Consider the following 16,686-nt stretch of genomic DNA (forward strand, 5'->3'; position numbering starts at 1 on the left):
AAAGGCATTGTACAGTTAAGTTTCTGTTCGGTGGTGATCCCCAGGATGTTGATGACAAGTGACTCAGCAATGTAGTCACTTGTAGCTATGTAACTGCTACTATGGAGCTGCTATTGAATGTCAAGGTTAAATGGTTAAGATTATTGGAGATGGTCTCTACCTGGCACTTTGGTGGCATGAATGCTACTCACCACTTATCAGCGCAAGCCTAACTGTAGTGCATGACTGCTCCTCCATCTTAAAGAGACTCGAATAAGCTTAAAAAGCACAAGCTGAACACGGTATATTAAACACAAACTACCTGCAAATAATTTTTACACAGTTCTGAACATTTTTAAAGTTAATTCATGGGGTGCAGGTATCACCAAGGCCAGCATTTATTGTCAATCTCTATTTGTCCTTCAGGAGGTGGTGATGAGCTGTCTTTGAGAACCAGTGCAGTCCATGTAGTGTAATTATTCCCACCATGCTGTTACGGAGCAATTCCAGGAATTTGACACATATTTCCAAATTGGGATGCTGTGTAACTAAGAGGTGATGGTGTTCCAGGTGTCTACTGTTCTTGTCCTTCTAAGTGGTGTAGGTAACAGGTTTGTGAGGTGCTGTCAAAGAAGCCTTGGTGAGTCGCTGCTGTGCCTCCTGTATATGGTCAACACCGCAGGTAGTGTGCCCATGATGAAGGGAGTGAATATTTAGACTGGTGGAAGGGGTACCAATCAAACTAGCTGCTTTGTCCTGGATGATGTTGAGCTTCTTGAGCATTGTAGAAGCTGCACTCACCCAGGCAAGTGAACAGTATTCCATTACACTCCCGCCTTGTGATCTACAGATGGTGGAAAGGCTTTGGGGAGTCAGGAAGTGAATCACCCAGAACACACAGCTTCTGACCTGTTCTTGTAGGCATGGTATTTATGTAGCTGGTCCAGTTAAGTTTCTGTTCGGTGGTGATCCCCAGGATGTTGATGGCAAGTGGCTCAGCAATGTTAATGCCATTGAATGTCAAGACCAGGTAGTTAAGATTCTGTCTAATTGGAGATGACCTTTGCCTGGCACTTTGGCATGAATGGAGGGGCAGTATGTTGGCACAGTGGTTAGCACTGCTGTCTCACAGCTCCAGGGACTTGGGTTTGATTCCTGACTTGGGTCACTGTCTGCGGAGTTTGCACATTCTCATGTGCCTGCTTGTTTTTTTCTGGGTGCTCTGGTTTCCTCCCACAGTCCAAAGATGTGCGGGTTAGGTTGATTGGCCATGCTAAATTGCCCCTTAGTGTCCCGGGATGCATAGGTTAGAGAGATTAACAGGGCAAATATGTGGGGTTACGGGATTAGGGCCTGGGTGGAATTGTTGTTAGTGCAGACTTGATGGGCCAAATGACGACCTCCTGCAGTGTAGGGATTCTATGAATGTTACTATTCTATGAATGAAGGTCATTGATGAAGCAGCTGAAGAAGGTTGGGCCTCGGGTACCACCCTGAGGAACTCCTGCAGCGATGCCCTGGAGCTAAATTGATAGACTTCTATTCATAACAACCATCTTCCTTTGTTCTAGGTATGACTCCAACCATTAGAAAGTTTGCCCCTGGTTCCCATTGCCTTCAGTTTTATTGTGGCTTATTTGCCCATGTTTGGGCACCACCTCATATTGCCAAGGCAGTATGGTAGGTAGGTAACATAGGGAAGCAAATTCAGAGATCCTGCTCTCCCACCTCTTCCTTTTCAGACAAAACAACTGAAGGTGTCCTTGCATTCGGATCTTGAGGTCACAGTTGCAATTACTTTTGTGTTAATATGATTACACAGCACATAATAGGTTAGAATGCTGTATCTAACTTGACAGCTTCATGGTTGAAATTTTTCATGCAAAGCTCTTGTCCATTCAGTAAAACACAAATCGCCATATAATCTGAGTGATGAATCACTTGCAGACAATTTGTCCTTTAATTATATAGTTAACATTTGGCAAAACCCACAAAACATAAATGCAGCTTTCCTGTTTTGGAAAGATGTAAAATATGCCCCAAAAATAATTTGGACGTTGGGTTTTGCAGTCAACATTTCCCTTGTTTTTAAACGATTGACTTTCACGCAATCAGTCTGAACTTCTCGCATTTTGCAGCACAAAGATTTTTCAAGTTGAAGCATGAGGGAAAAAGTCAAAAAGTTGGGATTTTCCAGTTGTCCTTCGGTGTGTTTTCCAGCAATGGAGGCACATCGCCATTGGCCACCACGGGATCTTCCAGTCCAGCCGAGGTCTATGGCATTTTGTATGGCTCGCCCATCCCGCCATGGGGGGAGTTGCCTTTGGCGGGACGGGAAGATCCTGCCAGCAGGAAGAGCCGGAAAATCCCGCCCTAACATGGCATCCCACTCCAACAAATTTTAGCTCAATAAGAACATCATGAAGCATAAACTAACAAAAGGTAATTTCTTCAATAGTCAAAGTACAATCAATTCTATTGTGAACCCCTCAGGAAATGCTTACTGACTCCCAAAATTAATAAGAGCTAAAATCTACCCCCATGCACCTTTATTACTAAGGCCTAGCCATTTGCTTACCACAAAAAAATATTTACATGGTCCCAGCAGTTGTGGACTATAGGATATTTAATTATGGCTTTTATTCAATATTGCCGCACTGGCAAGGCCAACAATCATTACCCAATTAACCTGTAGAAAATGGTGGTTGGCCTTCTGCATGCCGTACCCTGTAAGGTGAGCATGCTCCCAAAGTGTAGTTAGGGAGAGGCTTCCAGCATTTGGAGCCAGTGAAGATGAAGGCACACTGAGATATGTCCAAGTGAGGGTGTTGTGCTACTTGGAGGTAATGGTGTTCCCACACGTCTTCTTCCTCCCTTGTCCTTCTCAGTGCTGGATATCTTGGCTGGAATGTTCCCATCCCTCCCGCCACTGGAATTTTAGCGGCGGGTTGTGGAGAATGTGAAAGGCCATCGACGGTCGGGCAGGAGTTTCTGGCTTTTAAACAAGCGCGCCCAGAGTATTCTGCCCCTTGTGTTTGGGAAAACTTGCCAAAGCAACCTTGGTGAGTTGCTGCAGTGTATCCTGTAGATGGTAAGCCCTGCAGCCATGGTATGCCAATAGGTAGAAGGGGTGTATATTTAAACTAGTGGATTCTTGTTCGCATAGAATTCAATGCCATTCCTAACCAGACATTTATCCAATTTATTTGGAGGAATGGATACAATGTCAACACTTTTTTCCAGGGAACTTTCCACAGATCCAGTGCTCTGAGAAAAGTAACATTTTATCTGATATTCAGCGTTGGTTGTAGCTTGCTAACTTTCATCCTATATCCTTCGGCTTTGCACTCAGTCTACACTCAGTACTTAGCATTGGGTTTACAGCTTTAAAAGACTTGGTCATGTATGCTCCCATGGCAGAAAATGGCACCCTTTAGATTGTCTCCGTTTTTGCCACACCTCTCCAATAGATGCCATGCTTTTGAGGATTGGGAAACTTCTTGTTTACAATTATTGTGCCCAGGTCAGTTTATTTTTAAAAAAGTTTGCATGTATATAATGTCTTATTCTCATTCTGGACTTCAATACAAGTAATTTGAATGGAAGTCAATGCTGTTATGTAGGAAAACTGGACAGTTCTGCATTCCTTTCCACCTATTGTGGAACCCTTTGCCGCTGTGGAGGCCAGGTCATTGAGTGTCTTTAAGACAGAGATAGATAGGTTCTTGATTAATAAGGGGATCAGGAGTTATGGGGATGAGAAAAATATCAACCATGATTGAATGGCAGAGCAGACTCGATGGGCCGAGTGGCCTAATTCTGCTCGTATGTCTTATGGTCTTATTGTTGGTGTCAAGTACTTCCATATCAGGTGAGATACAGAGGTGCAGAGTGAGGTTGTCTATGATGTAACCAGGCTGCTGGAGTTAAGAATAACACTTCTCCTACTGCAACAACATGGCACTTCACCACAGCAGCCCATCTTACGACTTCTCTAATATTTGCCTTTTTTTTTGGAGGAAATACTGAGGTGGAAAGGGTATAGAATGTAATCTGGGTGGGGGACTTCAATATATATCACCAAGAGTGGCTTGGTAGTACCACTAAAGCCGGAGCTGGCCATATCCTAAAGGACATAGCTGCTAGACTAGGGGCAGAATTTTCCCATCGCACCTGCCACAGGAATTGTAGCGGGCGAGACAGGATTATGCAAAGGTCCGTTGACCTCGGGCGGGATTTTCCAGTCTTGGGGCGAGCGCGGCTGGAAAGTCCTACCCTGGGTCTGAGGCAGGTGTGAGGCAACCAAAAAGAGGCAAAACCCTACTAGTCTACCTGTCACAGATCCATTTGTCCAGAAAAGTATTGATAGGAGTGATCACCCCAAAGCCTTTGTGAAGATGAAGTCTCATGTGCACACTGAGCATACGCTCCATTGTGTTGTGTGGCACCACCACCATGCTAAATGGGAAAGATTCGGAATAGATCTAGCAGCTCAAAACTGGGCATCCATGGGGCCCTGAGGTCCATCAGCAGCGGCAGAACTGTGTTCAATCAGAATCTGTAACCTCATGATCTAGCATATTCCTTAATCTACTGATCTACCATAACCATCAAGCCACAGGATCTCCCTGGTTCAATGAAGAGTGCAGGAGGGTGTGTCAGGAATGCATCAGGCATACATAATAATGAGGTGTCAACATGATGAAGTTACAACAGAGGACTACTTGCATGCCAAAGAGCAGAAGAAGCATGCAATAGACAGAGCTAAGCAATCCCACAACCAATAGATCAGCTCAAAGCTCTGTAGAGGCTGGGAATTCTGAGAGAGTAACTGTACCTCCTGAATCCCCAAAGCATGTCCACCATCTCCAAAGACAGGTTAGGAGGTGATGGAAGACTCTCCACTTGCCTGGATGACTTAAGGGATTCAGCACCATCCAGCCTGCTTAATTGGCACCCCATCCACCAACTAAAACATTTGTTCCCTCCACCACCAATGCATTGTGGAAGCAGTATGTACTATGTACAAGATGCACTGCAACAATTCATCAAGGCTCCTTTGATAGCACCTTGCAAACTCGCGACCTCTACCATCTAGAAGGACAAGGACAGCAAATGCACAGGAACACCATCACCTGTAAGTTCCGCCCCTAGCCACACACCATCCTGACTTGGAATAATATTGGCATTCCTTCACTATTGCTGGGTTAAAATCCTTGGTTGTGCCTGCACCTCATGGACTTCTGCAGTTCAAGAAGATGGTCCACCACAATCTTCTTGGGGAGGGGGGTGTAATTAGGGATGGACAAGACACACTAGCCTTGCCTACGTCCCCTGAACAAATAAAAAAAAGTAGTGTGTGGAATAGTGGTGAATTATGGACAGTCTTCTGATATAGACTGTGGAGTCCAGTTGGGATAGTCAAAGCCATTTTACATAGATTGCTAATGGCCAACAGAAAGAGGAGACTTCAACTTCAGTTTTGAGTGGGTTGATGAGTAACTTCCAAAGATGAGTGTTCTCTTGTTTCTCCCCCTCTGAATGTCCCGAGAGCTCTTCAAGGCTGGATTGCACGGTAGCTGTGTCTTCGGGCAGTTCCAGTTGTAGGTGGGTGAACTCAGTGCCTGCCTTTCCTTGGATGTCAATCCTTGAGCTGTTACCAATTTAAAAATTCACTTCCAATCATATATAAACTCGGTGCACTGAGAATAATTTCACCCCCAGTATTGTTCCCCTTCCAGAGCACAATGACGTTTTTGATCATTTTGCAAAGTCAAACATGGTTTCCATTAAATGTAACTTAATTATGCGCTGCTAACAATTTTACAATGGACATTGTAAGTGTAATTTGTTGGTGTTTTGTAGAAAATCTCTTGCTGTTAATGCACAGTGGAGGAAATGAAGAATTTCTGAACTTGATTAGTTTGCAGGAAAGCTGCTGACATTCTCAAATGTCTGGATTGTTTGGTTTTCCCTTCTCCTTTGTAAGCTCTACTTCACGCTGGGGCACACTTTTAAAGGCATTGGCAAGCCTTTCATACCTCATTCAATCTTCAGGTGTTACTCTGGGAATTGAGTGTTGGGCTTTATAGCCGGTGGAGGGCACCCCACTCAGGTCTGACTGTGTCCTCATCAAACATTTCACCTAAATGAACTTTCCAGGTGGGGTCACTGGATAGGATAGACAATGTTAATCTGTCATGATACAAAACAACATATACAGCCTGAGAGTCAGTTATACTGATGTACTGTTATCAGGAGTTACTGATAGCCCCACTACTAGTATATAGAGTAATTCAAATTCTGTTATGAGCAAGTTATATATTCATGGCAAACCTTTCGTATGTATGAGACAATATTTTAAAACCGAAATCTTAAACAGTTGGTTATTCCTACAAATTGGCTTTTATATTGCACTTTGATATTTGCATTATGTTGAAAGTTGGCATTTGGAGAACACGATGAGAAGCAGTTCTGTATTCTCATAACCGTTACATCAATGCGATCACCTTCAGCCAACAATGGCCTAAGCATTCCACAAGCTGTGGAAAAGGAAATGTTGGATGTGGGAAAGCATTAGGAAGGAAACAAATTCCACCTGGTAAATATGGGTTGGATTTTCGCAGAGTCGGAGAGATTCCGTAGAGCTCTAAAAAATGACAACTGGGACCCAATTGCGGGATTCCTGGCCCCATTTCCTACTTCCCCAATTTTCACCCACATGGGATAAGGGTGTGAGATAGTGCTGGTTGCAAGCCTCACATCCTGCACTCCCAACCTGGCCGGTTCCATTGCAAGGATAGGCATCTCCTAGCCCTCTGCAATTTTTGTGGAGTCGGGCCAATTACTCCATGACTTGTCATTCATAGATCCAAGAGGAATCGTGAACCAAAGTGTGGATAAGGGAACCATTTGAAAGGTAAGTTGAAAAGGTCTTGCCCATGCCTTCTTGCCAACATGTGCCCCTTCACCCATATCCTCTATGCCAATTCTTCTGCCATGACCCATCCTCCACAGCCCCACTTACCCTTCATTTCAACCTATGCCCCTCCATCAACACCCCATGGCTCTGCATACCGTCCATGCCAACCTATGGCACTTCTAAGTCCATTCAACCAATATACGTGTTGTACAAATCCACTGAATCTGAGAGTAACAAAAGCATGTGTGAAGATTTTAAAAAACAGTAATTTCTTCATAATTTTCTTTAAAAAAACAATCGATTACAGATGAAGAATTGTCAATCAAGCAAGCTTTTCCCTGGATGCAGCTGTTTCAATAGAGTAATGGATATCTGGGGTCTCAGCCAATTCTCATTCTGATTTTTTGGCTAAGAGCCCAGTCACCCATTAGTCTGTTGAAACAGCTGTATCCCAGGGACAACATTTCTTGATTGACAGCTCTTTCTCTCAGATCTGTTCTGTCTGTCTGCACAATGATTATTTACACAAGGTAAAGAAGTGTTAAATGCTCCTAATTTCAGCTATTGATACTTTAAAGGGTCTGGATGATTGACATTTTATAGGAATGGAGTAAAAGCAATATCTTTTAAAAGAAAGTCGAAAGTCATGAACAAATGATTATTTTTTAAAATCCCTTTCAGAGTACTATTTTCTACAAGATTCAGCAGTTCTGTACAGAGTGCATATTAGGTGAATGGACATGGAAGTATCATAGTTGTCCTGGATAGTATGACGGGCCATGTCAGGTGGATGAAGGGTCATAGATTAGCATCGAGGCTATGAGATCCATGGGGATGGGTGGATGGACATAAGTTGGCTGGGAGAATTTGAGGGGCCATTGGAATTGGGGGGGAATGAGGTGGCATGGGTTAGCCTGGGTGGAGCATGGGAAGGTGTGGGGGAGGGTGGGGGTTGAGGGAGTGTTAGGTATAAGGGGTAGAGGTCTGTTTTTTTTTGTTTTATAGAGGTATTTTAACTGGAACAAAGGCCTTTTAAACAGCCCTCCTCAGCACCCAGTAGCTCTTTTGTCTGCTTCCAAATTCTTTCCGGGAATGGTGGGCCCCACTGCAGCGTGCTCCCACTCCCCAGAATGAAAATCCCACATTTGCAGGCCCTTTCTGGGAGATTTGCCGCTTTCCCCCTCTTGGATTACAGTTCAACTCAATGTGTCCTGTTGAAAAATGCATCACCTCGACCACTCCAGCCTCCATTCCGAGAGGACACCTCAGAATCTCAAAAGCAGCAGAGGTTTAAATAATGGAGAAATCAAGGCATTGCATTCTGTTGTTAAGAAAACTCATTCAATGAGCTAGTGTGGCCTATTCTAAGATCATATTATCCACCTTCTACATGTTGCCTTTTGTATGTGCTTTCAGCTAATGGAACCTCCAGCAGCCAGCTCTCCACTCCCAGGTCCAACAAGTCTCCAGTCTCAACACCCATATCTACACCAACCAGTCCAGGCTGCCTTCGCAAGCACAAGGTAAGCCATTATTATAGCCCTCTTTTACTCTGCTAGAATGAAATGAATTATTTAACTCCATTGAAGAATCCAAAACTATGATCCTCTAGAGTAAGGGTGTTTCCAATTTTATTCTTTAGATATGAGACTTTTGGCAAATAGAAATTTAATGTAGATTTGGTTATTAATCACAGCAAGCACTTACCAATGTTCAGCCTGAAAATTGCACTTGATGAGAAGAGAAAACTTATTAGTACCCTGTTAACCATTTTTCAAATACTTTACCCCACTCCCAAAACAGTTGAATCAGCTCAGTTACCATAATGCCAGAGAGAAACTACTGGAGTTTTCAAAGGGAACTGATTAGTTTCCAAAGGGCACCAAAAGCCCCATGTATGGATTAAAAAATGGAATTGTTTAAAAGTAAAATCTGTGAATTAATTAGAATCAATCAATAGAAAATAACTTGGGCATAAATACATCTCCATAACCCCTTCCTCAAACATCTGTGGGTGGCACGGTGGCACAGTGGTTAGCACTGCTGCCTCACAGTACCAGGGACCCAGGTTCAATTCTGGCCTTGGATGACTGTCTGTGTGGAGTTTGTACATTCGCCCCGTGTCTGTGAGGGTTTCCTCCTGGAGCTCCGGTTTTCTCCCGCACTCCAAAGATGTGCGGGTTGGGTTGATTGGCCATACTGAATTGCCCCTTAGTGTCAGGGAGACCACAGGGTAAATACATGGGGTTACAGGGATAGGGCCTGGGTGGGATTGTTGTTGGTGCAGCTGCATTGGGCCAAATGGCCTCCCCTGCACTTGTAGGGCTTCTATGATACATTTGTTTGTGAAGAGCAATTGGTCTTATCTAGGCAATCATTGGCAGTCATTCTGAATGTAGCAAATGCCACAAATAATAATAACCTAACTAACTGGTTAATCAATTTTTGTGCTGTTTGATGAAAAAAGAAAAGAAAAATTCTGCCCATTGCCAGTGTGCGGAAGTTGTATCGTCGCAGAGAAGTTAGATATCTACCTGCCAATGGAAGAAAGGGGACTTGGTGTTCAAACCAATACAATCGATTCTCCCTCAAGTGTCCAAAGGCTGGTTACATAGTGGTGTTCACAGAATCTAGGGACTAAGTTGCTGTTCAAAATTCTCGAAGGCTATTATTTGCCACTGGTTTTTCAGATGTTAAAGAGGATGCAGGAATTTATAAGTAACTGCAGATGAGTTGACCTGTAAAATATTATGCCATCCCATTGGTGGCATAATGGCAATCGACCATAGCGGTTAGCACTGCTGCCTCACAGCGCCATGGACCCGGGGTAGATTCCAGCCTTGGTGACTGTCTGTGGGGACAGACGCTCTCCCTGTGACTGGGTGGGTTTCCTCCAGATGCTCCAGTTTCTTCCGACAGTCCAAAGATGTGCAGGTTGGATGGATTGGCCATGCTAATTTGTCCCTTAGTGTCTCAAGATGTTAGGGAGATTAGCGGAGTAAATGGGTGGGGTTACAGTGATCGGGCGAGGTGGGGTGTGCCTGTGTAAGATGCTCTGTCGGAGCGTTGGTGCAGACTTAAGGGGCTGAATGGTCTTCTGAACTGTAGGGATTCTATGATTCAGCCATTATGATTCTATGGGTGGCAGAGAAGGTGTTGGGTGGGCTCTCACCCATGCCTCAATTGAAGTCCTTATGTGGGCTGGGGAATCCTGCAGCCAACGTGTACCTGACAGGTTTGTACCTGCAGACTGGTGGCCAGTGAATGGGAAGTGGGGTGGCCGATACCTTCTGTCCAGGACCTCAGTACCAATTAGATTCCCCTTCCACAGTATCCTTTCCCTCCTGCTCTGCCTAGCATACCCCATCCAACCCCTCCCCAGGCCTTGTCAGCCTGGGCTTGGCGTGCTCCCGGACTTCTCTGGGTTCCGCAGCATCCATGGTTGCTCGTCCCCCAGAGCCCCCTGCAGTACCAGCATTGGCCACTGCTGTGAGTGGCACTGCTAGTACTGCAGAACTGATAGCCTCCAATTGGCTGGTGGTTCTATGAGGCAGGATGACCAGCTGGATAATGGTGGAAGTCTTAACCTCATAATAATGAAAGACCCATTGGCTGTAAAATTAAAGCAAAGTGAGCTGGCCAACTACAGTGGGCTTAGTCTCTGACATTTTGATTTGATTTATTATTGTCACATGTATTGGGAAGCAGTGAAAAATATTGTTTCTTGTACATGATGCAGACAAAGCATACCGTACATAGAATACATGGGGAGAAGGAAAGGAGAGGGTGTAGAATATAATGTTATTGTCATAGCTAGGGTGTAGAGAAAGATCAACTTAATATATGGTAGGTCCATTCATAAGTCTGATGGCAGCAGGGAAGAAGCTGTTCTTGAGTTGGTGACCTCAGACTTTTGTATCCTTTTCCCGATGGAAGAAGATGGAAGAAAGTACGTCCGGGTTGCATGGGGTGCTTGATTTTGCTGGCTGCTTTTCTGAGGCAGCGGGAAGTGCAGACAGAGTCAATGGATGGGAGGCTGGTTTGCATGATGGATTGGGCTACATTCACAACTGTTTGCAGTTTCTTGCGGTCTTGGGCAGAGCAGGAGCCATACCAAGCTGTGATACAACCAGAAAGAATGCTTTCTATGGTGCATCTATGGCAGGGATACGAGATCCCACCCCCACCATATAATCCAGCCCCTGAATAATGCTACTAAAATAAACTTAAAAATCTTTTTCGCCCTTTCTAATGTATGGATTAATTTTAAATAAAAATCAGTACTGATGAGATTGGGGAATTTGATTTTGAGGACATATCAACTGTGGAGAAGCAGTATTTTCTCCAGTAGAAATCTAACAGCTGGAGGGTGTTAGATTGACATCAGCAGAAATACAACCATTAACACAGCAGGGCACATATATATTATAATTTCAAGTATACACCTCTGTACACCGCTCCCACTGTGAGATTAGCTTTCTTACTATTTGTGGAATACTGGAGACTGAATATTTCCTTTGAAGAGAAATGCTGCGTACTTTGAAATGTTTCAATGCTGAAAACATGAAATCTATGTGTAAAAGTCACTGAGCTGGAAAGAAAATGAGTAGGGACTGGGAACAAAGAAAATATAAGAAGGAAGTTGCCAGTGAGATTTATACATATACCATTAGGGGCCAAACTGATGTAATTAATTGCTTGCACGTTTTACAAATAGATTTGAAGAATTAAATCCAACGGAGCTATTTATGGATTAGTATAGGGCCAATGTGCAATTAACTTAATGCACCCAGATTAAGAGCGGGCAAATATATTTTGCAAGTACTCAGCAGGTCAGGCAACATCTGTGGAGAGAAAGACACAGATCACGGAAATAAAAATCAGGGGAGATGCAAATCCAGCACTGAACTCTTTATCACACAAATTCAAAGTCACCCCCGGTGGGGTTTGCACAAATAGTTTTTGTATAAACCATATTTCTTCACCCTCCTTCCCCACTGCAGGACCTGTATCTGCCACTTTCCCTGGATGACTCGGACTCACTCGGTGACTCGATGTAAGCCGGCAGCGTGACGGAAGGCTGGGATTCTCCACCTGAACCAGTGAGACTTGGGAAAGAAATTCTGCCCAGTGTGCAGAGGTTCTTTAATCTTGGTGTCCACAAATTGCCAAAGTGGCACCAAAAGAGGAAATAAAAAAGAAATTGCCCTGTTTTTAACAGTTTGTCCTTCTCATGAGAAACCTAGTATCTTGGAATATCACTGCCTTTTTCTAAACATCAGATATAAAGCACTGTGAGAATATTTCATAATAACACAAGCAGGTCTCTTGTACATCATTTGTTCTTTGAAACTTATGGTCCCTGGTTTTGTTTCTTTTTAATGGTGCTGTGTGATTTTTTTTCCGTTTCACTTTGATATTTGATGTGCAGTTATTCTATGCTTCATTTATAAATCTGTTCTTAGTTATTAAAGACCTCTGCCAGTTTTTTCTTTTTTAAGAAAACCCTCTGCTGCGCAGACATGTTTAACATCTGATTTGTTTAAAAAAGGAGAGATAGAAAAAAAAAACTCCAAAAAAAATCACGAAACAAGACTCAAACCGTTTATTTGAAAATGAAAATGACATTGATTTGAGAATGGGAACATAATTTGAGAAAAGGAAAAAGCATCTTCATAAGACAAAGACATTAATTTTCTAAAAACTAAATTTGATCATTCTTGTTTAATACTTTTTTTAGTAACAAAATGATTCCGATTCTTGCTTTATATGACATTTTGAATGGATAGAACTATTTAGGATTAGAGTGAGACAGCAAATTTACTAAGAAGAACAAGGTGTTCTTGCGCTTTTTTATTTGTGAATGTGTTCACTGTGCAATTATCCAAACCAGTTTATAAGTACTGAGTAGCATTAATAGATTACTTGTAAAACCTGGTAGTGAAGACAGATTTGATGGGGAAAAGGGAACATTGATTTGCCACTGGACTAGGATTAGCATGGAATAAACTTTGCCATGCATGAGACCCATCGTTTGCTCTTGATTTATAAGGGAATAATTGCAGCCTCGTTTGATTTGGAGTGGCATTTAGCTTGCAGCCTGACGTTATTCTGATATGGAATTCAACTCTCAAAACTCTGTCACTTCTTTGATTGCACTAGCCAAGCTTAGAAGCTTCATAACAAGTATTTCTTCCACACTCTTGTCCTGGTGCTGGGTCTCTTAGGATGCCACCTGCATTGTTCATAGAGTCATAGAACCGTACAGTGCAGAAGGAAGCCATTCAGCCCATCGAACATTGTGACTCCTTCCCAGTCAACATAATCTGTGCTACCTTTGACTCCCAGTGCTGTGAATTCCACCCCGGTTAACATTACAGGTTGGATCCTATAGCGTCAGTTAAGCAGTCATGTGCTTGGCAGTTATTTGAATATTGTGGCTCCGGCCCACTTTCAGGCCAGAAGCGGTAGTGATTGCTCGATGGAAGCCCTGGTGTTGCAGGTCAGCATACTTGCCTGACAATCTTTTACCGGAGATATCCACATGCCGCAATACAAAAACTACTGCCAGTTGGCATGTCAAAGCATCTATCATTTAATACCCCTCCAAAATAAAGTAGTAGTATTACAAAAAATATTGTCAATTCGATTAATGGGTGGTGGTGGTGGATGGGGTGGAGGGGTGGGATGGTAGGGACTGGTATAATGCAGTTGGGTTCATAATTGTGAATTCTGCCCTCTCCATGTACCTTAAACACTTGGAACTTGGTTAATATTCGGACCATTCCTTAATCAGTCAACATCCTTTGTCCTGTTTTAATGCCGGTTTAAATCACCAAACCCTGTGTAGTAATTCAGCAAGTTTCCATTCATGTTAAATGATATTTTGAGAACAGTATGGAGGCAATCGCCATGGGCAGCAGGGTGGCACGAAGACACAGTGGTTAGCACTGCTGCCTCACAGCACCAGGGACCTGGGTTCGATTCCCGGCTCAGGTCACTGGCTGTGCGGAGTCTGCACGTTCTCCCTGTGTCTGCATGGGTTTCCTCCGGGTGCCCCGGTTTCCTCCCACAGTCCGAAAGATGTGCTGGTTAGGTACATTGGCCATGCTAAATTCTCCCTCAGTGTACCTGAACAGGTGCCGGAGTGTGGCAACTAGAGGATTTTCACATTAACTTAATTGCAGTGTTAATGTAAGTCTACTTGTGACACTAATAAAAGAAAAGCTTTGAGACAGTAATTCCTCATTCACATGGTGTCTGAAAAAGTCTACATTGCGACATAATTAAAAAATTATATTCCTTAAGACTTGTGTTGCAGTTTTAGTTAACCCCACAGGGACAAAGGATTTTGAGGGTTTTTTTTGTCCCTAAGCAGTCATTCCACCCCCTCAAGCATGATTCTTTCTGAATTGCAAATGTCCCGCAGAGTGACATATGGACTCAAAAATTTCAGAATTTTAGCAATGGCTTTCTTCAGTTAGCTAGAGTTGTCAATGCCCCATCTAAACTTTCTCTGCATTTGCTTTCCTGAGGGGTGGGAATAGGTATAAGGCAACTAACCTTTCCCCAGCAGGGAAGCCAAAGGGAGAAATTCAGTGGAGTCTGAGGATCAAACCTTGGCTGTTCTGCTCGATGAGCTTTTGCCTCAATGCTACAATATGCTAGGCCAACACATTGGACAGGATTTTCCTTGCGGGTTTTTGGACTGGATTGGTGGTCGCATGGTCTTGCAGCCAGGAGGACAAAGCCAACCAGTTAAACTGGCCCCTGCTGCTTGCAGAAACCAGTAGACCTATTGGTGTTAAATTTGCATTGTTTTGGGAGGCAGGTGAACTACCGATTATCATACTCTGCAGAAACGTAGTAGTGGGAACCCAGAGAACCAAACAAAAAGGAGTTTTAAAAATGTCACCCCTATTTAAAGGAAAATCTCTGATTTAAATCTCCTTAGTTTTCAGTTTCCCAGCAAATCCAATCAACATATGCATTTTCTTGCTCAGTAACTGACTGGCATTCCTGGTACAAGTTCCTTCTTTCAACATCTCCCAGAATTGGACTTCCATTATCCGTGGATTTTCTTTCCAATAAACTGAAGATGGCAAGTTCACATGTTTTAATTTTGTGAACAGGGTGATAGCTTTTCTGCAATCCTCAAAGGGTTAATTTTTTAAAACATCGATACAGATGCAGTCACAGAGTAGATGGTGCAAACTAATCTGTGTTATTCCAAATGAGGTGTTAAGTTCTCAGTTTCTACTCCTTGGACCGGTCTGTCTAATCCTTTGGTATCATAGAGTCATAGAGGTTTACAGCATGGAAACAGGCCCTTCAGCCCAACTTGTCCATGCTGCCTTTTTTTTAACGACTAAGCTAGTCCCAATTGCCCGTGCTTGGCCCATATCCCTCGATAGCCATCTTACTCATGTAATCATATGAACTCTATGTTGGGTAACTGCAGTTTGAAATGTGGCAATCTGTTCCATTAATAAAGGGAAGAAAAGTCAATAAGGAGGCTATTCCCGAACCCTCCTACACCTGTACAGAATAGCATCTGTATCAATGACGGAGAAACCTGGAACTCAGATCATTCTACTCTCCTACCAGGAAGGAAGCATAAAGACAAAGGATGCCTGCAAAATAAAGTTGTGAGGAAGTGATGGGGTGAGGGCGGGGGAAGGGAGAGAAAGAGGTGGTAGGATTACAATAAAAAGAAGTTTAGTCAAGATGAGCTGAAGTCACATCGGATTAATTCTCAGTCCGACAAGCTAAAGCCACTCCATAAAAAGTAAACATATTGCAAGATTAAGATTTGATTAAAGTCATTCAAACAATGGTCTCTCATGCACTGGCAACCTGTAAGGCATAACAATGGTACTTGGTGCAGATGGCCCACTTGGAATTGATTTAATTTCAGTGCTCAAGGTACATGTTGATAATAAAGAGGCTATGTGCCTTTAATTGAACAAACTCTGCCTGAGTGCTTGCATAAAGCTAAATCTAACATTAACCTGTGTATTTTAACAATATTATTTTGTGGAGCTGCTTCCACTGGAAGTGGGACCACAGGTTCTCTGGGTTGATCCTGTGCACGTTGCAGGGTGAACCGAGAGCACCTTGGAAATAAATGAGTGTGTGAGAAGTTGAGCACGAGCAGTTCTTCACAAGTCTCTGCTGCATTGGGGCTTTCCCCTGAAGATACAGGCCAGCAATCTGAAGGGCATATTGCTGGCCAGTATTGGCAGGCCATTGCAGAAAGCTTCACTAGCAATAAGTGGCTGCCACTGGTGGTCCTTGTCCTTCAGAGGGAGAAAGTGAGAGCTCATCAGGAGGCAGTGTTCTCTGCCCCAGGGGGGATGATGAGTGAAACCACTTCATGAGGTGATGCCTCTCTACTTGGAGCAACGAATTCAATAACTTCACGAGGCAGTGCACAGCCTCTATGAACTGCACCGTTGGTAAATGGCTAGATTGATAGTAATGCTAATCAGCAGTATTTATTTAACACCGAACCCTCTAAAAATACCATTACCTAAGACCGTGAGTGTATTACATTGGTATCTTTTATTTTTCATTGAATATTTTAACAATGGTGGCAGTTGATTTGTGAGCTTCTTTTGAAATGCAACAAAGGCTCACAGAAATGCTGAAGCCAGCCTCAGATTTGCATATCTGGTAAAAGGCCAGCCCAATAGGAAAACTGGCACAAACGCTCAAAATGTTACAAATTGAGACCATATCACAAAGGATTGTTTAAAAAGGCCATGATAATGGACTGACGCACT

At 43.3% G+C, this 16,686-nt stretch overlaps 1 protein-coding gene across 1 annotated transcript in view; it reads left to right on the forward strand.

Moving 5' to 3' along the window:
• Nucleotides 1-12,094, forward strand: part of LOC144488139 (neuronal migration protein doublecortin-like) — a 47,155-nt gene extending 35,061 nt beyond the window's left edge. Inside the window, exons 5-6 of the mRNA XM_078206166.1 lie at nucleotides 8,318-8,424; nucleotides 11,905-12,094. Of these exons, the coding sequence (XP_078062292.1) occupies nucleotides 8,318-8,424; nucleotides 11,905-11,961 (164 nt within the window). The 3' untranslated portion in view covers nucleotides 11,962-12,094. The remainder of the gene's footprint in view (nucleotides 1-8,317; nucleotides 8,425-11,904) is intronic.
• The last annotated feature ends 4,592 nt before the right edge of the window (nucleotides 12,095-16,686 follow it).

The sequence above is a fragment of the Mustelus asterias genome, unplaced genomic scaffold (genome assembly GCF_964213995.1).
Source record: "Mustelus asterias unplaced genomic scaffold, sMusAst1.hap1.1 HAP1_SCAFFOLD_1324, whole genome shotgun sequence".
NCBI classification, from domain to species: Eukaryota; Metazoa; Chordata; class Chondrichthyes; order Carcharhiniformes; family Triakidae; genus Mustelus; species Mustelus asterias.